The 19,139-nt window shown below is 46.7% G+C and overlaps 1 gene segment (V, D, J or C); it reads left to right on the plus strand.

The window, feature by feature from the left end:
* Positions 1-3,398: 3,398 nt before the first annotated feature.
* Positions 3,399-5,667, plus strand: LOC134977191 (immunoglobulin heavy variable 4-61-like). The segment is given in 2 exon segments: positions 3,399-3,492; positions 5,330-5,667. Coding segments are annotated over 2 exon segments (432 nt in total).
* Positions 5,668-19,139: the final 13,472 nt, after the last annotated feature.

Below are 19,139 nucleotides of genomic sequence, written 5' to 3' on the forward strand. Positions count from 1 at the left end.
TAGCTAGCAATGGACAGCCCATTGCCTTTTAGGGCTACTGGGAAGCTGGTGTGAAAGTAGGAAAAGTTGTCTTGACCCACCAGGGAAACCTCATCACCACCGCGCCCAATACTCAATTGCCACCCGTCATTCTGGGCATGAACATCTTGAGGAACTGCCCAGAGGAACTAGTCGAAGCTCTCCAGGAGATGAAGACATTAGCCCCTATGGAGTGAAAGGCCCTGCAACAGACCGTCAGATTGCTAGAGGGTCAAAAGAAGTTTGTTAATAGTTGGGATGAGATTGGAAAGGACTGAATCACAGATTGCCAACCTATTCTATTGAAACCGAACTCCAAACAAGTGGTGTGGTGCAAGATGAGAATTGGTCATGGAAGCAGACACTACGAGGCCTTGGTGGAACCCTGCCAGTGGGATGGACAACAGCCATCCGCCGTTGTGAGGACGTTAGCAAAAGTGGTACGTGGAAGGGTACCAGTCCACCTCTTGCACCCGCACTCGTATGCCATCAGACTCTACAAATTCTGTTGCCCTGTGGTGAAAGCCAGTTGGATCAACTTCCAAGACATTGTAGGACAGGGTGTAACCACAGCTCAACAAGGGGCGGCAGTTGAAGAGACGTTGGTGACTAGCGAAGAACCTCCATGGTGGGCCGAAATGTTGACAACCCCGCCAACAAGCGGAATGGAGTGCTGCAGATTGTGTGACGAAACGCTACCGGATTCAGTCAGCACCCATCTGAATTCAGAAAAGCTGGCGAAGTGTATCACCGTATTTCTACAGGGACGACCCCTCCTATGAAGGAGTAACACAGACCCCTTCCTCCAGCTATCTGTCAGCCTGTGAGGAACATGATTGCGGAAATGAAAGAGGCAGGAGTCATCCGTGAAAGCCATAGCCCATGGGCCGCCTCACTCGTGATCATCAAGAAGAAAGACGGTAGTCTACGCTTCTGCGTAGATTATTGCATGCTTAATGCAGCAACACACAAGGATGCCTATCTGCTCCCTCGAATCGAGGAGTCACTGACATCTCTAAAAACTGCAGCATACTTCTCCACACTTGACCTCACTAGTGGCTACTGGCATGTTGAAATGTCCCTGAAGATATCGAGAAAATGGCTTTCACTACACCGATGGGCTTATCCGAGTTTGAGAGGATGTCATTTAGGCTCTGTAACACCCCCGCCACCTTCAGTGCGTCATGGAGCACTGTCTCAGACATCGCAATTTTGAGATGGTTCTGTTGTACCTCGATGATGTGATAATCTCAAGAAACTACGAGGACCATCTGCGACATTTGGAATAAGTATTCCAAGAATTGACCAAATGCGGCCTAAACCGAGCAAATGTCACCTGCTCATGCCCAATTCCAGTATTTAGGACATGTCATCAGCGCGGAGGGTGTAATGCCTGACCCGGGAAAGATCAGAGTAATTCAGGACTGGCCAGTCCCCAATACCGTCAGAGATGTACGAAGTTACTTGGGATTTGTGGGCTACTATAGATGCTTCATAGAACAATTCGCCAAAGTGGCGGCTCTTTTCCCTGAGTTGTCAGAGGCCAATCGGGTCACGTCGTCCTTGGTGCACTGGGGAGATGAACAACAGCGGGCCTTTCACCTGTTGAAGATGTTCTTGATTGAAGCCCCGTTATTGGCCTATCCTGATTATGAACAACCATTTCAGGTGTACACCGATGCCAGCCATGCTCAGAATGAGCGTGAAAGACTGATTGGATATGCCAGTTGGGGCCTCTGCAAGAGTGAGCAGAACTGTGAAAACTACAGTGCCTTCGTTCAAACTGGAGTTGCTCGCCCTCATCTGGTCCATTACCGAGAAGTTTTAAGCACTATCTGGCCACCACCCCTTTCGTCATAATTACTGATAATATCCCGCTGGCATATCTGTCTGCCGCTAAACTCGGAGCTCTTGCACAAAGATGGGTATCTCGACTGGCCAATGTCAGGTACCACAGGGGGTCATATTAATGTGTGCCAGGGAGGGGGTTCATATTAATGTGTGCTGGGGAGAGGATTCATATTAATGTGTGCTGGGGAGGGGGTTCATATTAATGTGTGCTGGGGAGGGGGTTCATATTAATGTGTGCTGGGGAGGGGGTTCATATTAATGTGTGCTGGGGAGGGGTGGTGTCATATTAATGTGTGCTGGGGAGGCGTGGTGTCATTTTAATGTGTGTTTGGAAGGGGGGTCATATTAATGTGTGCTGGGGAGAGGATTCATATTAATGTGTGCTGGGGAGGGGGTTCATATTAATGTGTGCTGGGGAGGGGGTTCATATTAATGTGTGCTGGGGAGGGGGTTCATATTAATGTGTGCTGGGGAGGGGGTTCATATTAATGTGTGCTGCGGAGGAGGGGTCATATTAATGTGTGCTGGGGAGGGGTGGTGTCATATTAATGTGTGCTGGGGAGGGAGTTCATATTAATGTGTGCTGGGGAGACGTGGTGTCATTTTAATGTGTGTTTGGAAGGGGGGATCATATTAATGTGTGCCGGGTAGTGGGGATCATATTAAAGTGTGCTGGGTACGGGGGATCATATTAATGTGTGCTGGGGAGGGGGTTCATATTCATGTGTTCTGGGGAGGGGGGTCATATTAATGTGTGCTGGGGGAGTGTCATATTAATGTGTGCTGGCGTGGGGGGTGTCATTAATGTGTGCTGGGGGTCATATTAATGTGTGCTGGGAAGGGGGGTCATATTAATGTGTGCTGGGATTAAGTGTCATTAATGTGTGCTGGGGAGGGGGGGTCATATTAATGCGTGCTGGGAAGGGGGTTTACATTAATGTGTGCTGGGAAGGGGGGTTCATATTAATGTGCTGGGGAGTGGCATATTAACAATCTGAGCTTGGGAAAGGGGGGAAATGGCCTATTAATGGGTTCTGGGGAGGAAGGGTCATATTAATGTGTGCTGGGTAGGGGCGGTGTCATATTAATGTTTGCTCGGGAGGGGGGTATCATATTAATGTGTGCTGGGGGAAAGTGACATACAGTATTAATGTGTGCTGGGGAAAGGTGGAAGTGGCATATTAATGTGTACTGAGGAGTGGCATATTAATAATGTGTGGTAGGAAGGGGGGGCAGAAGTGTCATATTAACAGTGTGTGCTGCATACTGTGTTTTCAGCTTTGAAAACCCAGTGGTGCAAAAGAAAAAAAAAAGGGAATACTCACCTGCTCTGGCATTCCACTGTTATCTGTTCCCGGCTGTTGCATCCTCTGACTGTTGGACCAACTCCTGCATGACGAAAGAAGCCAGCCAGAGAAGGTAAGTGTAGAGTAGTGTGTGCAGGGTTGCGGCGATAGTGTAGTGTGTGGCAAGGGGGATTCATGGCAGTGACTGCAGTATATTGGGCGTTGAGGGGGTGCAGAGGTAGTATGTACCAATCTTTTGCCCAGTCGGTCCCTGAAAGATTTCTCTGCGACACTGGAGAAGAAAAACAGAACCAGAGGAGAGACAGTGCTGCGAAAGGTAAGTAATACAAGACTAAGATATTTAGAAAATTCAAATTGCTTAATTAGTCATTTGGGGGTGCCTGTCACCCACTGCCTCTCCCCGGCTTTCACCTCTTTCTCCTGTCACCCACTCACTCTCACCCTCTCCCTGTCACCTCTCTCTTGTCATCCTCTGCCTGTCACCCACCTCTTTTGCCATCACCTCTCTCTCCTGTCAAACTCTCCCTGTCACCTAGTGATTCTCACCCTTTCCTCGTCATCCTCTCTTTTCACCCTCTGCTTGTAACCCTCTACCTCTCATTGTCTCCTTCTGCCTCTCATTGTCACCCACTGCCTCTCCCTAGCATCACTCTGGGACCATCTCCCACTGCCTCTCCCTGCCATTACCCTCTCCCTGTCACCTCTTGTCACTTACCGACTCTCACCCTGTCCCCATCACCCTTCTTTACACATTTAAAACTATGAAACATTGTAAATATACATGTCTAGAGGACATACAGATGTGTCTCTTCTCAGATTAAATGCTAATCTCAGCAAATGGATTAGTTTGCCATGATAAGCTTGCCCGTGGGTGTGCATGCACCTGCGATTCTTACAAATGCATGGTGTGTACGTTCCCGTGAACTGGACACAGCTTGCCACAACTAGTTGCAAGCGCAGTGCAGCCACTTGTGGGTAGGCTGAGATCGGCCAGATCAGTATTTGTAGAAAGATGCAAAATTAATAGTTTGCAGGAGGGCGCCAAACACCCTAGCATTGGCTCTGTCCATATGCAATCAAGCATCTGACTCCCCTTTCTCATTACTTTGTTACATTGCTTACCTGACTTTGTCACTTCAAATACAGTAGTGACTTCCAGATCTCTCTCCTTAGTAGTTTGCATTATAGTGCTGTTAATTTTATATTTAGTCTTTGGGTGAGACCCAAGTGCATTCTTTTGCATTTTTTGGCATTAAACTGTAGTTGCCATGACCTTGCCCATTCCTGTAGTCTACATAGATTCTCATTCATTTGTTTTACTCCTCCTGGTGTCTCTACCCTGTTGCATAGCTTTGTATCCTCTGTAAAAAGGCATACTTTCCCTTCAATATCATTTGCAATGTCACCAATGTAGATCAAATTAAAAAAAAATTTGGTTTTGTTTTGGATTCCTTTAAAATTGATAACAGTGAATAAACATTGATAAATAAAATCTCTAAAAATCTATAATAACAGTTAAAATAATGTCATTTGGACCTGTTTACGTGCAATCCAAAAACATAGTTTTTAAATCTGAGTTCCAAATTGACAACAGAATCGAGCCAGGACTTGGATCCACTTGGAACCCCAAAGTGATTCCGAACTGGGACTCGATTCAACTCAGAACTCCTTTGTTCAGGTGTGTTCTTATCTCGGGAAATCCAAACTGCACATCTCTAATTTGAAATGAATATTACAGTAGCACAATGTGCAGAAATCTCAGCAGTCAAATTGGAAAGTGCATAAATCATATTGTAGTACGGCACAATATAAATGAATAAAAATGACCAACTTAAACATCAGGGCAAACTAACTACTGTATATACTTTGTTTAAACCACTTAATTAATGTGGTACCTATGTAAATATATTCAGAGAACTTCCTGTTTAAATAGAGAAGAGTCTTGCGGAAACTTGCACTGAGCAGAATCTGCACCACCAGGTCTCAAGCTGAGCTTCAGTGTCATTTCTCACACAAGACATGCAGAATCTTCTGTGGTTACTCTGTGTTGTGTCCTCGCTGCAATGTGAGTCTGATTTGGTGATCATTTCAGTAACATAATCATTGGAAGAGCTAACAAAGAGCCTAAATATTTTCTTCATTATTCTTTGCAGGTGTCACCTCACAAATATCCTTATTGGAGTCTGGTCCTGGGACTGTGAAACCATCAGAGACTTTGGAACTCACCTGTAAAGTGACCGGTGCCTCCCTCACTGACAGCTCTAACATGTATGGTGTGGGCTGGATCTGCCAACCTGAAGGGAAAGGACTGGTGTACTTGGGAGTTATAGATTATGCTGCAAGCACAGATTATAACCCATCTGTTCGGGGCCGACTAACTCTGTCCAGAGACACAAATAAAGGAGAAGTTCATTTTAAACTCACTGGAGTTAAACCTGAAGAGTCTGGAAAATATTATTGTGCAAGATATTCTCACAGTGTAACACAGTAACTGAGGACATGTGCACAAACTGATTTACAGGGAGGGGGTAGCAAAGTATGACCTAAAAATCGTCAAATTCGGGATTAATTCAGATCTGATCGCTGCTGTGCGTTTTCGCTCAGCGGGCGATCAGATCCGAACTGCGCATGCGTATGCACCGCAATGCGCAGGCACGACAGACAGCTGCAAAGGGGATTGTTGGTCATCGACGGGTTTGTGCGAAGGATCCATTCGCATGGGTGTTCGCAAGGAGATTGACAGGAAGAGGGCGTTTGTGGGTGGCAACTGACCATTTTCAGGGAGTGACTGGAAAAATGCAGGCGGGACCAAGTGTTTGAAGGGAGGGAGTCTGACGTTAAATCCGGTCCCGGACAGGCTGATGTGATTGCAGTGGCTGAGTAAGTCCTGGGCTGCGCAGAGACTGCACAAAATCAGTTTTGTTCTTCGGGAAGGCTTGCCACCTAGCAACAGCAGGTGGCTAGAAAGCAAGCCTTCCCAGATTTTGCTGAGGCAGAGGGGAGTGAATAAAAAGAAATTCACTCCCCCTGCCTATAAAATGGACCGGGTGTGCATGCGCACCCCCGCGAGCATGTGCACGTTAGGTCACGTGCACGCTCGCGGCTACGTGCATGCGCAGAAATTTTCCTGTCAGCAAAGATGGAGGACACAGTTTCTGTCACTGCGACAGATTCATTTAATATGTCATCTGCTGATGGCAGTGTTAAGGGGAAGAGAGCCTATAAAAGGGCAAGGTCTTCCCCTTCCTCTTCTGACTCCTCTGAGGAAATTAGGAACTATAAAAGGAAAAAGGTAGTCTCAGCTAGGGACCTGCACTCCTCCAGTTCCTCAGAGTCATCCAGTTCGGAAAGCCCGAAGGCACATAAGAGAAAGCACAAAAGTAAAAATAAAGGTAAACTTTAATCCAGGGACACCTGTACAGGTGATATTCCCCCATTCCCTGGTATTGTCCAGAGCAGACAACAATCTAGTGCTTGGAGCAAGCACATGCTTTCTGCTCGTAGCTGGGAAACCACTCCTGTCCGTAGCTGACAGTCCAAAGGGGCCCGTAGTCAGGTTATAGGGTCACCTGCCAGAGAGTCACACCTCTCCCCTAAATATAGTACCACAGTAGACAGGGAATCTGAGGAAGTCACGAGAACATCTGCCTCATACCAGCGTGGTGAATTTAGTGAAATACAGATGGCTAGAGTACCTTTAGCAGGGAAAGCTCCACCGTCAAAATTGTATTCCACACACTGGGCCCTAAAACGCGACTCAGAAGTCCAGAAGTATGCACAACTGGCTTTTAGAGCAACTCTCATTAAAGAAGATGAGTTGATACTGCGTTCCCATATGGGGCTGTCTGATGTATCAGCGTTATTTGCCCCTAACATTGACCCAGCATTAACCTCTATTGTGGCAGACAAAAGGCAAAATGACACCACAGACTGTATGTTAAAAAAGATACAATATAAAATAGCGGACGCAGCCGGTCCTCTGCTATTTGTGCTAGATAAAGCAGAAAGAGAGGGTGAGTCCAGTACCTCCCTAGATTCCTTAGTGGCGTCAAAACTATCCCTACTGAAGGCCATTAGCAGAGCTACTCTAATAATAGGCCAGACTCTGAATAATATCACCAATATTCGCAGAGCTAGTTGGATAACTAGCGTAGGGTTAGCTGATTTAGCACCAAAATCCCTGGAATTTCCAAACCTCTCCGATGCCGACCTATTCAGTCTGCAGTTTATAGAGGAGGTCAAAATTTGCCACAAAGCCCGAAAATTCTTTTCATACCTTAAAAAGGGTGACAAGAGCTTTAAGAGGGCCTTTCCCCAAGGGGGTTGGACTTCAAGAGCCGCAGGTCCGGCCGAAGACTTCCAAGGCACACGAGGAGGCCATAGAGGAGATTTCAGCAACAGACCTAGAGACAACTCTAGAGGATCAACCTCAGGCGCAAGGAACAACTCCAGAAAAGGCCACAACTACGGTAAGTTTACCCATACGCCTTTCTCCCCACGGAACTCTCAGGGAGTCATATCTGGAATGGTTGAACATTACCACAGACAGGTGGTTACTAAGAACAATCCGATCTGGTCTATGTCTCCTAATATGCTTCCCTCACCAAATACCCCAGATTACGGGTTCAAGAAATTGCAGTGCCCTGTTAGACGAGGTACTGACAAAAGCCCTAGAACAGGGAAAAATAGAGCTGGCAGATCCCAAGGCAAAAGGCTGGATCAGCCACCTATTTCTGGTAACAAAACAAGATGGTTCAATAAGACCGGTACTGAACGTTAAAGCGTTAAATCGCTATCTAAAAACAAAAAGGTTTCGTATGGAATGAATAGCAGACATTCCCTATCTACTCACAAGGGACTGTTTCTGTATAAAAATCGATTTAAAAGAAACCTTCCATTCTATTTCAGTTCACCCCAATCACAGACTTCTTCTCAGATTCTATTGGAGAGATGGAATATATCAATAGACAGTTATGGTATTTGGCCTTTCCTACGCCCCTTATACCTTTACACGAGTTATGAAAGCAGTGGTGTCTCACCTACATCAGCAGAACATTCATTGCATTATCTACCTGGATGACATGCTGTTTGTAAACTCAGATCTCGAGACCTTAGCGAGGCACAGAGATTTATCCCTTTCCTTATTAACCAGCTTGGGGTTCATAGTAAATGTGCAAAAGTCAATATTGATACCAAACAAAATAATTACTTTCCTAGGCTTTGACCTATCTACCCATTCTTTCTCACTAATACAGAAATGACTAGAGACAAAAAACTACATATATACAATCTCCCAAAAACGCAGGATTTTCTCTCCGCACGTTAGCAGGGATCATTGGAAAAATAATTGCAATGTCCCCTGGCTTTATGAACGATCCTCTCTTTTGCAGAGAATTGCGGAGTCTTCTCAGGACTCTAATTCACTCAAATTACGCCTGGACAGATACAATACGTGTTTCCCAAAGGGTAAAGCAAGTACTGTCCACATGGAACAGTCTTCCCATTCCTCCCCCTCGCACCCTCTTAGACGAGGTACCCTCAATGATAATTACAACAGATGCATCCCTAATTGGTTGGGGGAGTTTCTCACAGGACAGAGTAGTAACAGGTACCTGGTAAGACCAAGAAACCCGGACTGATTATAAATGTTCTGGAATTACGAGCAGTGAAATTAGCACTCAGACCTCTGGTACCCAGACATCTGAGAGGGGTAGGCATCCAACTATGTGTGGACAATACAACCGCAGTATCTTATATCAACAAGATGGGGATACCAGGTCAGTATATCTAAGCAGGGAAGCATTAGAAATCTGGAGTTGGGCAGTTCAGAGGGACATCATTCTGACAGCTACTTACATACCAGGGGAACTGAATGAATTAGTGGATTTCATATCTCGTAAAAAAATATCCCTAAATTCAGTAGTACTGAAAATACAAATCTTTCAGAAAATAGTCCAGACCTTTGGAACCTTGAACATAGACCTGTTTGCGAGCCCCACCAATGCACAGACCCCTCGCTTTGCATCCAGAATATGGACGAAGGAAGTCTGGAAAATTGTTGAGATGTCCTTTCCCTGGACAGACCTATCCTGCCCCTATGCCTTTCCCCCTCCTGCTCTTCTACTGAAGGTCTTACAAAAGATCAGGGAGGACCATGTTCTTCAGATCGTGTTAGTATATCCAGTATGGCCATCCAGGATCTGGTTTCCCCTAATCAACCAAAATTAGGGAAAACCTAATCAACCAAAAATTCCCCAAGGATTATCCACAGAGTGCTTCCAGGGAACCCTGGACATTCTTCAAACACTTCCCCAGTGCATGTGGATGGCAATATTACTGGGTTGCTAACAGACGCTGCACTAGCATCTCCCACAAACGCTCTTATCAATGCCTCCTTGAGGCCCCGTGCGAGAGCTAGATACTGTACAATTATCAAGAAGTTTAACAACTGCGATGACAAATCGCTTCTACCAGCCAACCATCGTTACTACACATGGCGCTAGACTTCTTAGCATCAAAATACCAGTCAGGTTTAGCCTCAGCCACTATTAAGTCATATGGGTCTGCTCTCGCCATTATGATCCCCAACCTAACAGACTGTAAACTGTATATCCGCCTTTTAAGAGGTATATACCTCTCCAGACCCATTTTACCCAAATACTCCCACACTTGGGACATTGAGCCATTCCTCTCTTTCCTAGCATCGTGAGTAGTAAATTCCAACATTTACCTCCTATCTCGCAAGTTGGCGTCCTTATTGGCTCTGGCCATGGTGGCCAGGGGAGCCGAATTGGCTCTCATTCACATATCCGACCCATGGTTGTCACAAATTCCAACAGGCTTTCACATAATACTCAAGGGTCACACTAAAATTTCCTCATTTATTAATCCTATAGTCAAATTCAACATTGTACAGGATCTTACAGAACCTCATCTATGCGTAGCCTCTTGCTTGTCCTCTTACTTGGCTTTCACAGCCCCTGTTAGAGACAAGATCACCCAGCTTTTCATCGCTTGTAGAAAGCCATTTCGCCCCACAAGGTCTTCTACCATCAGAGGGTGGATCGTAGCATCCATGTAAGAGGCAGGAATAGATACTAACCAATTTAAATGCCATTCCCTGCGGGGAGCAGCAACCACAAAAGCGGCAGCTAAAGGTATACCTTTACAATCAATCATGCTTATAGCAAGGTGGTCCTTAGTACGTACCTTTGCTAAGCATTATTGGAGACCGGCCTGCAAAAGATTGAGCTTCTCAGAGCAACCACCAGGTATGTGGTAGTCTACCCACCTGCTGTTGCTAGGCGACAAGCCTTCCCGAAGATCAAAAACTAGTTTGCGGGAATCTATGACCTGCAAACTGGATTTGTTCTAGGGAACAGATTGCCACCAAGCAAGAGCTCACACCCTTTCCCACCCTACAGTACTGTTGTTTCCTCTGGTACACCTGGGTCAGTCTCTAATATCTTTCTTCTTTATTGCTCCCGAAGGCACAGTGAAGGGTCAAAAGAAGCCTCAACCAGCTACCAGTAACGAGCAGAAGTAACTTCCACGTCCCAGCATTGGGACTACTTCGTGCAGTTTAAAGCCAACAATGTCTCCACAGTTCTTCTACCTTCCAGTTTGAACAAACATCCAATCTCAGTCCTTTAGCTTGCATTTCAAGTTTAATAAACGTTTGTTTCTTGTTTGCATACATGGTAGTAACTGTGTCCTTTGCTACCTTCGGTCCTGATAGACACACTCAGTAATGCGTCAATAGTCAGGCCAATACTTACCGTTCTTCTCTACTATCTCTGTAGGGGAAGGGTTTGCCACCAGCGAGCTTCCAGAAAAATCTGATCAGCAGACCCGGTGTGCACATGCACATAGCCGCGAGCATGCACGTGATCTAACGCGCACGTGCCCGTGCACCTGGACCGTTTTATAGGCAGGGGGAGTGAATTTCTTTTTATTCACTCCCCTCTGCCTCAGCAAAATCCGGGAAGGCTTGCTTCCTACCCACCTGCTGTTGCTAGGTGGCAATCTGTTCCCTAGAATAAATCCAGTTTGCAGGTCATAGATTCCTGCAAACTAGTTTTTGTGCAGCTCTGCTACACATGCGTTCGCACACATGCATAGCGATTTTAACCCTCCCCCTGTAGGCGGCGACTATCTGATCGCATGGCAGCAAAAAACGCAGCCCAATGATCAGATCTGAATTAGGCACACATTCAATATACATATGTAGTGTACACTGAAACAGGATACATATGTTCACATTGCTCATGGAAATGATTCTTAAAATATAACAAGAACTGCCACAAGAAATCCGTCATGCACCTGGTACCGGACACTAAAGACATAGCAGCTGAATAAGTTTTCCACCAAATCAGTAATTTTATTTCCAGGGTTCTGCTGTGACGGCCTATCACAGCATTACTGTCATTGTTTTAGCATAGTTTAAGGCAGGGCTGGCTAAACCGGTCCTCGAGATCTACCAACAGTTCATGTTTTCCAAGCATACTGGAGAGCTGCATAATTGTCAGTTAGGAATGAATTAAGCACATCTTAATTAGTAATGACTACACCTGTACACCAGCTAGATGGTCTGGAAAATGTGAACTGTTGGTAGATCTCGAGGACTGGTTTGGCCAGCTCTGGTTTAAGGTTTTTAACTTTTTCATTATAAAAATCTAATATCAACACTAGTTTTGTAAATAAAATCCTGATTTCAAAACCAACATTTTGTTGATATGTGTATACTAGATGTCATAACTATACATCAGAGGATAATTGTTATGCACACCAGTGCCTGCAGGAATGTACTGGTGTTTGAACTGTTATACACACCAGTGCCTGCAGGAATGTACTGGTGTCTGAACAGAGAGGGATGCAAAACAAATGAACTCACAGACAGACTGGGAAATATGACATAACGTACACAGAAGGTGATAGGGTAACAAAACCAACACAGAGTGAACAGAGAAGCCCAGAGGCTAAGAAACTGGGTGTCTCCCTAGTATTAGAAATGCTCAGATGGAAAAAGCAAGATGTTGTGTTTTAATACGTAGAGAACCCGAAATGCTGTTGCTAAGGGCAACAGCAAAACCCTAAAGGGTTACCAACGGGTGTGGCAGTAAACTCCTTGGTCAGAGATGGAATAATAGACACAAGGAGAGTCTCCACAATCCTAATTCTCACTTGCAGGGCCCGGGTTCAGCTTACTGCCACTAAACTGACACATGGACGCCCTGCACAGTGAGAGAGGATTATGCAGGCAGGTCTGAAAGTACAGCCACAAACCTGCTGGGTTCACAGGATAGCAAAAGAACCTCAGCAGGCTAAACGACTGACTCCAGTCTTACTGCTAGGTCTGGATTGGCAGAGTGTAGTACCAAATGCCCAGACCTATTTGCAGTAAGCAACAACAAAATACAAAGCTACACAGTACTGGCTAACTTTCAGGAACTGACTAACCAACAAAGATTCAGCAGCATCTGCTTAACCTGAGAAGAGACCTTATAAAGCAGGTGCTGTCCACGCCCCCCTCAGACCTCACAGACTGTGAGCACAAAAACCAGCACCGGATCCCATGCCTGTAACCACTGCACAGCAAAAGACCCGAACCGGAGTATCAGCTGCGCTCAGGTTACTCCGCTAGCACTTGTCTCCCGGTTGCCATGACGACGTGGCAGCACAGGGCAGGAGACCCTAACAGTACCCCCCCTCTGACGAGGGGTCAAAGAACCCCTACCACCGGGTTTATCGGGGAACTGCGAGAAGAAAGAGCGTATCAGTCTGGGGGCATGAAGATCACAACTGCGCACCCACGACCGCTCCTCCGGACCATACCCCTTCCAGTGCACCAAAAATGACAACCGACCCCGAACCATCTTGGAGTCAAGAATCCTTTCAACAACAAACTCCCTCTGGCCACGTATCAGAAGAGGGGAAGGTCTTCCTCTGGAAGAAGGATTACTAATCGCCCGTTTTAAAAGTGAACAATGAAATGTTTTATTGATACCAAAAGAACGGGGCAGATCTAACTGAAATGCCACCGGATTGATAACCCTGGTGATCTTATAAGGGCCGATGAACCGGGGGCCTAACTTATGAGATGGCTGTTTCAACTTCAAATTCTTGGTAGACAACCAGACGAAGTCTCCTAATTTGAAGCTGCAGGGTCTTTTCCGCTTATCAAAAACCCTTTTGGTCACTAATGACACAGACACAAGGGCTTTCTTCACTTTCCTCCAAATACCTCTAAGGACCGAAATGACAGAGGAACCACCAGGCGTGGAGTCCAGGGGGTCAAAAGAATTGGCCTTAGGATGATGCCCATACACACAAAGGAAGGGAGAGATCCCTGTAGCAGAGTGAGCCGCGTTGTTATAGGCAAACTCCGCCATTGACAGATGAGCAACCCAGTCAGTCTGACACTTGGAGACATAACACCTGAGGAACTGCTCCAAAGTCTGGTTCACCCTTTCAGTCTGCCCATTAGACTGCGGATGGTAGCCTGACGACAAGCTGACAGAAATCTGGAGATCGGAACAAAATGCCCTCCAGAATTTGGCCACAAACTGGGATCCGCGGTCAGAGACCACATCAAGTGACAACCCGTGGAGGCGCACAACATGCAGCATAAATAATTCAGACAGGCGTCTGGCCGATGGCAGCCCCACCAGTGGAACGAAGTGCGCCATCTTCGAAAACCTGTCAACGACAACCCAGATGGCTGTCATCCCAGAGGATTTGGGCAAGTCCACAACAAAATCCATTGAAATGTGGGTCCATGGCTTAGATGGAATAGAGAGTGGATGTAATGGGCCAACAGGAACCCCTCTAGGAGTCTTATTTCGGGCACAGATGTCACATGCCCGAACCCACTGATCCACATCCTTAGCCACCGAGGGCCACCACACCGCCCTAGATAGCAACTCCCGAGTTCTGGCAATACCCGGGTGACCTGCCGACTTCTTGGCATGGAATTCCAGGAACACTCGCTGTCTTAACCTAGGAGGCACAAACAAAAGACCTACCGGAAGGTCTGGAGGAGCCTGCTCCTGTGCTCTAAGGACTAATGACAAGAGGTCCTGGGTAATGCCCACTTTAATACATGATGGGGACACAATGGGCAATGGCTCCTCGGTGGTCTCCTGGATTGGAGCAAAACTCCGCGAGAGCGCATCAGCCTTGATGTTTTTTGACCCAGGGCGATATGTTATCAAAAAATTAAAGCGAGCAAAAAACAAAGCCCATCGTGCCTGCCTGGCATTGAGACGCTTCGCTGACTCTAAATATGCCAAATTCTTATGGTCGGTGAGAATTGAGACCACAAACTTAGCCCCCTCAAGCCAGTGTCTCCACTCCTCGAGTGCATCCTTAATAGCCAACAATTCCCGGTTACCCACGTCATAATTCATCTCGGCAGGCGAAAATTTACGGGAAAAGTAAGCACAGGGATGAAGGCGATTATCAGACACTCCCATCTGAGAGAGCACTGCCCCAATACCCATCTCAGAGGCATCCACCTCCACCACAAAAGGACGCTCTGGATCTGGGTGTCGCAGCACCTTGGCCGAGACAAATGCCCTTTTGAGACGGGCAAAAGCCGCTTTGGCCTCACGAGACCAGTGAGCAACATCCGCCCCTTTCTTAGTGAGTGCCACCAAGGGCGCCACTATAGACGAAAATCCAGCGATAAATCGTCTATAAAAATTTGCAAAGCCCAGGAAACGCTGAAGCGCCTTCAAACTAGTGGGCTGCACCCAATCCAGGACTGCCTGTACCTTGGAACCCTCCATTTGGAAACCTTCTGGGGAGATAATATATCCTAGAAATGCGATTTGCTGAACTTCAAATTCGCACTTCTCCAGCTTCGCCCCAAGCCGGTGGTCTCTGAGTTTCTGGAGGACTAAGCGTACATGCTTCCGATGTTCCTCCAGGGAATGGGAGAAGATTAGGATGTCATCTAAGTATACAACTAAGAATCTATCCAAATATTCCCTGAGCACATCGTTCATGAAATCCTGGAAGACTGCCGGGGCATTACAGAGCCCAAAAGGCATCACCAAATATTCATAATGCCCTGAGTGGGTATTAAAGGCAGTCTTCCATTCATCCCCCTCTCTTATTCGGATTAGATTGTACGCACCGCGTAGGTCAATCTTAGAAAAAATGGTGGCAGTACGAAGCTGGTCAAACAAGACCGAAATGAGAGGCAGTGGGTATGAGTTTTTAATCGTGATACGGTTCAATTCCCTGAAGTCGATGCAGGGTCGCAATGAACCGTCCTTTTTACCCACGAAGAAGAACCCCGACCCAACTGGAGACTGTGAAGGTCTGATAAATCCTTTAGCCAAGTTCTCCTGAATGTACTCTGCCATAGCCTGAGTCTCAGGACGTGACAGGGAGTACAACCTGCTCTTGGGAAGCTTAGCATTCGGCAACAAATCAATGGCACAGTCATAGGGGCGATGGGGAGGTAGTACCTCTGCAACTTTTTTGGAGAACACGTCCGCAAAATCTGCATAACACCCTGGCAATCCTGGCAAACTTAGCTGCGAGAGCCTGACTGGAAGGCTCAAGCAACTCCTGAAACAATCAGTACCCCAACTAAGAATCTCCCCAGAGACCCAGTCAAATTGAGGATTGTGGGCCCTTAACCAGGGTAACCCCAACACCAATGGGGCAAAAGTACAGACAGTCACATAAAAGGACAATTTTTCAGAGTGTGTGGCTCCAATAAACAAAGAAATCTGGCTAGTGCAAGAGGTAATTTTACCCTGGGATAATGGTTCCCCGTTTAACCCACAAATCTCAATTTCCGACGCCAAGGGTACTAAGGAAACAGAGTGTTTCAGGGCGAATTGGCGGTCCATAAAAACCCCGTCGGCCCCACTGTCCACAAAGGCCTCAGTCTTGACAGTTTGACCGAGGATCTTCAAGGTCACCGGAATGATAAAAGTCTTCTTGGGAAATTCTGACTTCTGGCCTGACAGGATATTTCCCATCACCCTCAGGCCCTGAAGTTTTCCGGCTTTTCTGGGCATGATACTACCACATGACCCTTATTCCCACAGTACAAACACAACCCCTGCTGTCTCCTCCGCGTCTTCTCACGCGAGGAGAGGCGGGTAGCCCCAATCTGCATAGGCTCCTCGGAAAATTCCTCAGAGTCTGAGGTTCCCTTGGGAAAGAAGGAAACCTCGGTCTCCCTTTCAAGCCTACGCTCTCTCAGCCGTCTATCCACCCGGATGGATAACTGCATGAGCTGATCCAAGCTATCAGGCAAGGGATATTGTACCAGTTGGTCTTTTATCTGGTTAGAAAGACCTCTTCGGTACTGGTGTCTCAGGGCTGGGTCATTCCACTGGGTATCATGGGCCAACCTCCGAAACTCCGTACAGTAAACCTCAACTGGCCTTCGCCCTTGCTTAAGGATCGAAATCTGAGCCTCGGCTGAGGCCGTCTTGTCAGGGTCATCATACAACATGCCCAGTGCCGTAAAAAAAGCATCAACACTTTTAAGCGACGGACAGTCAGGCTGCAACCCATATGCCCAGACCTGTGGGTCTCCTTGTAGCAAGGAAATCACTATGCCCACCCGCTGAATCTCTGACCCAGAAGACTGAGGCCTAAGCTGGAAATATAACTTGCAGCTCTCCTTGAAACAAAAGAACTGCGAGCGATCTCCAGAAAAACGATCCGGAAGATTTACTTTCGGCTCCTTAACCCCTGAAGGTGCTGCTGCTGCGGGAGCTCCGCCAGCGGCCTGGGAGGTGTGCATTTTAATGGACAAATCATTAAATTGACGAGTCAGGACCTGCACCTGATCGACCACCTGTTGCAACGTATTTTGAGGGGTATGCTCCATATTCCCACAAAATTTCAACAGGAGTATTTGGCTGCTGAATATGTTATGCACACCAGTGCCTGCAGGAATGTACTGGTGTTTGAACTGTTATACACACCAGTGCCTGCAGGAATGTACTGGTGTCTGAACAGAGAGGGATGCAAAACAAATGAACTCACAGACAGACTGGGAAATATGACATAACGTACACAGAAGGTGATAGGGTAACAAAACCAACACAGAGTGAACAGAGAAGCCCAGAGGCTAAGAAACAGGGTGTCTCCCTAGTATTAGAAATGCTCAGATGGAAAAAGCAAGATGTTGTGTTTTAATACGTAGAGAACCCGAAATGCTGTTGCTAAGGGCAACAGCAAAACCCTAAAGGGTTACCAACGGGTGTGGCAGTAAACTCCTTGGTCAGAGATGGAATAATAGACACAAGGAGAGTCTCCACAATCCTAATTCTCACTTGCAGGGCCCAGGTTCAGCTTACTGCCACTAAACTGACACATGGACGCCCTGCACAGTGAGAGAGGATTATGCAGGCAGGTCTGAAAGTACAGCCACAAACCTGCTGGGTTCACAGGATAGCAAAAGAACCTCAGCAGGCTAAACGACTGACTCCAGTCTTACTGCTAGGTCTGGATTGGCAGAGTGTAGTACCAAATGCCCAGGCCTATTTGCAGTAAGCAACAACAAAATACAAAGCTACACAGTACTGGCTAACTTTCAGGAACTGACTAACCAACAAAGATTCAGCAGCATCTGCTTAACCTGAGAAGAGGCCTTATAAAGCAGGTGCTGTCCACGCCCCCCTCAGACCTCACAGACTGTGAGCACAAAAACCAGCACCGGATCCCATGCCTGTAACCACTGCACAGCAAAAGACCCGAACCGGAGTATCAGCTGCGCTCAGGTTACTCCGCTAGCACTTGTCTCCCGGTTGCCATGACGACGTGGCAGCACAGGGCAGGAGACCCTAACAATAATAGATGGTAGACATGCCAGGCGGATAGACTTAAGCAGCAATAATATTTATTGTAGCGCTCAGTGATAGTACAGCTGTACTCACATTTCTGATACGCAGACAGCACTGAGCATACAACGGAGTGGTGCGGAGTATTCAGAGCACTAGCCAGTATCTATGTTGGCAGGAACACAGGAAACACAGGTTTAATAAGGTGTCCCCTGAAATTATACAGTCCACAAACAGCATCTCCTGCATGCCCCTCTCATTTTACTCTGTACAACCAAGTTGATCATGTGACGTGAACAAAACATGGGATGTGTTGGAATTCAGCCAGCTGGCTTTAATGCTTTCATTAATGTGGCATTATCAGAAATCCTAAATCCTAAGAAGAGTCCAAGAAGGGAAAACCATATTGCTTTGGCATCCCTTTGGCATCAATGAGTCGCTCTGTGACTTGGTGACAGCTGTCATACTTGCTTCCCCTTACAAAAGATTCCCTTCTGGGATGAAGTTTCATCCCCAGCAGCAACAGCAGGCCTAACGCTCAAGGATTCTTGTGAGGAATCCTAGATAGGGGAGAAGTCACCTAGCCTTATCAAATTTGGATGCAGGTCTACCTCTGATCATTACTGAGGATATTGAGGATGAAGGTGTTGGCGGTGGAGATTGCAGGTGCTGGGATCTAGCTGAGAGTAGGGAGTCAGCTGATGCTGGACTGCATGTTGTTGTATTTTTAAGCACAGGTTTCTGATGTTGACAAAACATTTTCATGAGTTTGCTGCAATTGTTGTAACAGGAAGGAGGTTCCTTGATGGTTACTGTCCCTACCTCTGCTTACTCTTGTTTTACAAACACTACAGATGGCTTGACAGTTAGTGTCAGGATTTGGGTTAACCTAATTCCACACAAACTGTAAGTGTTGGATTTTTTGGTCCTTTGCCTAGGTGTGGCAATGGCCTTCTTCTTATCATGGCCAAGAGATGCTTCCACTGTTGCCTGACTTATCATAACTGATGGAATCAGATACACAAATATCCCCCTCATCCTCTTGCACTTTCACAGTGGCATCCTCAATTTCTCTAATCAGCTGTATTTCTGCTGCTCATCTCCACATTTCCTGAGGGAACATAAATGGCGGAAGGTGGCCTCTCGG

This window comes from Pseudophryne corroboree, chromosome 1, assembly GCF_028390025.1.
Source record: "Pseudophryne corroboree isolate aPseCor3 chromosome 1, aPseCor3.hap2, whole genome shotgun sequence".
Taxonomy (NCBI): Eukaryota; Metazoa; Chordata; class Amphibia; order Anura; family Myobatrachidae; genus Pseudophryne; species Pseudophryne corroboree.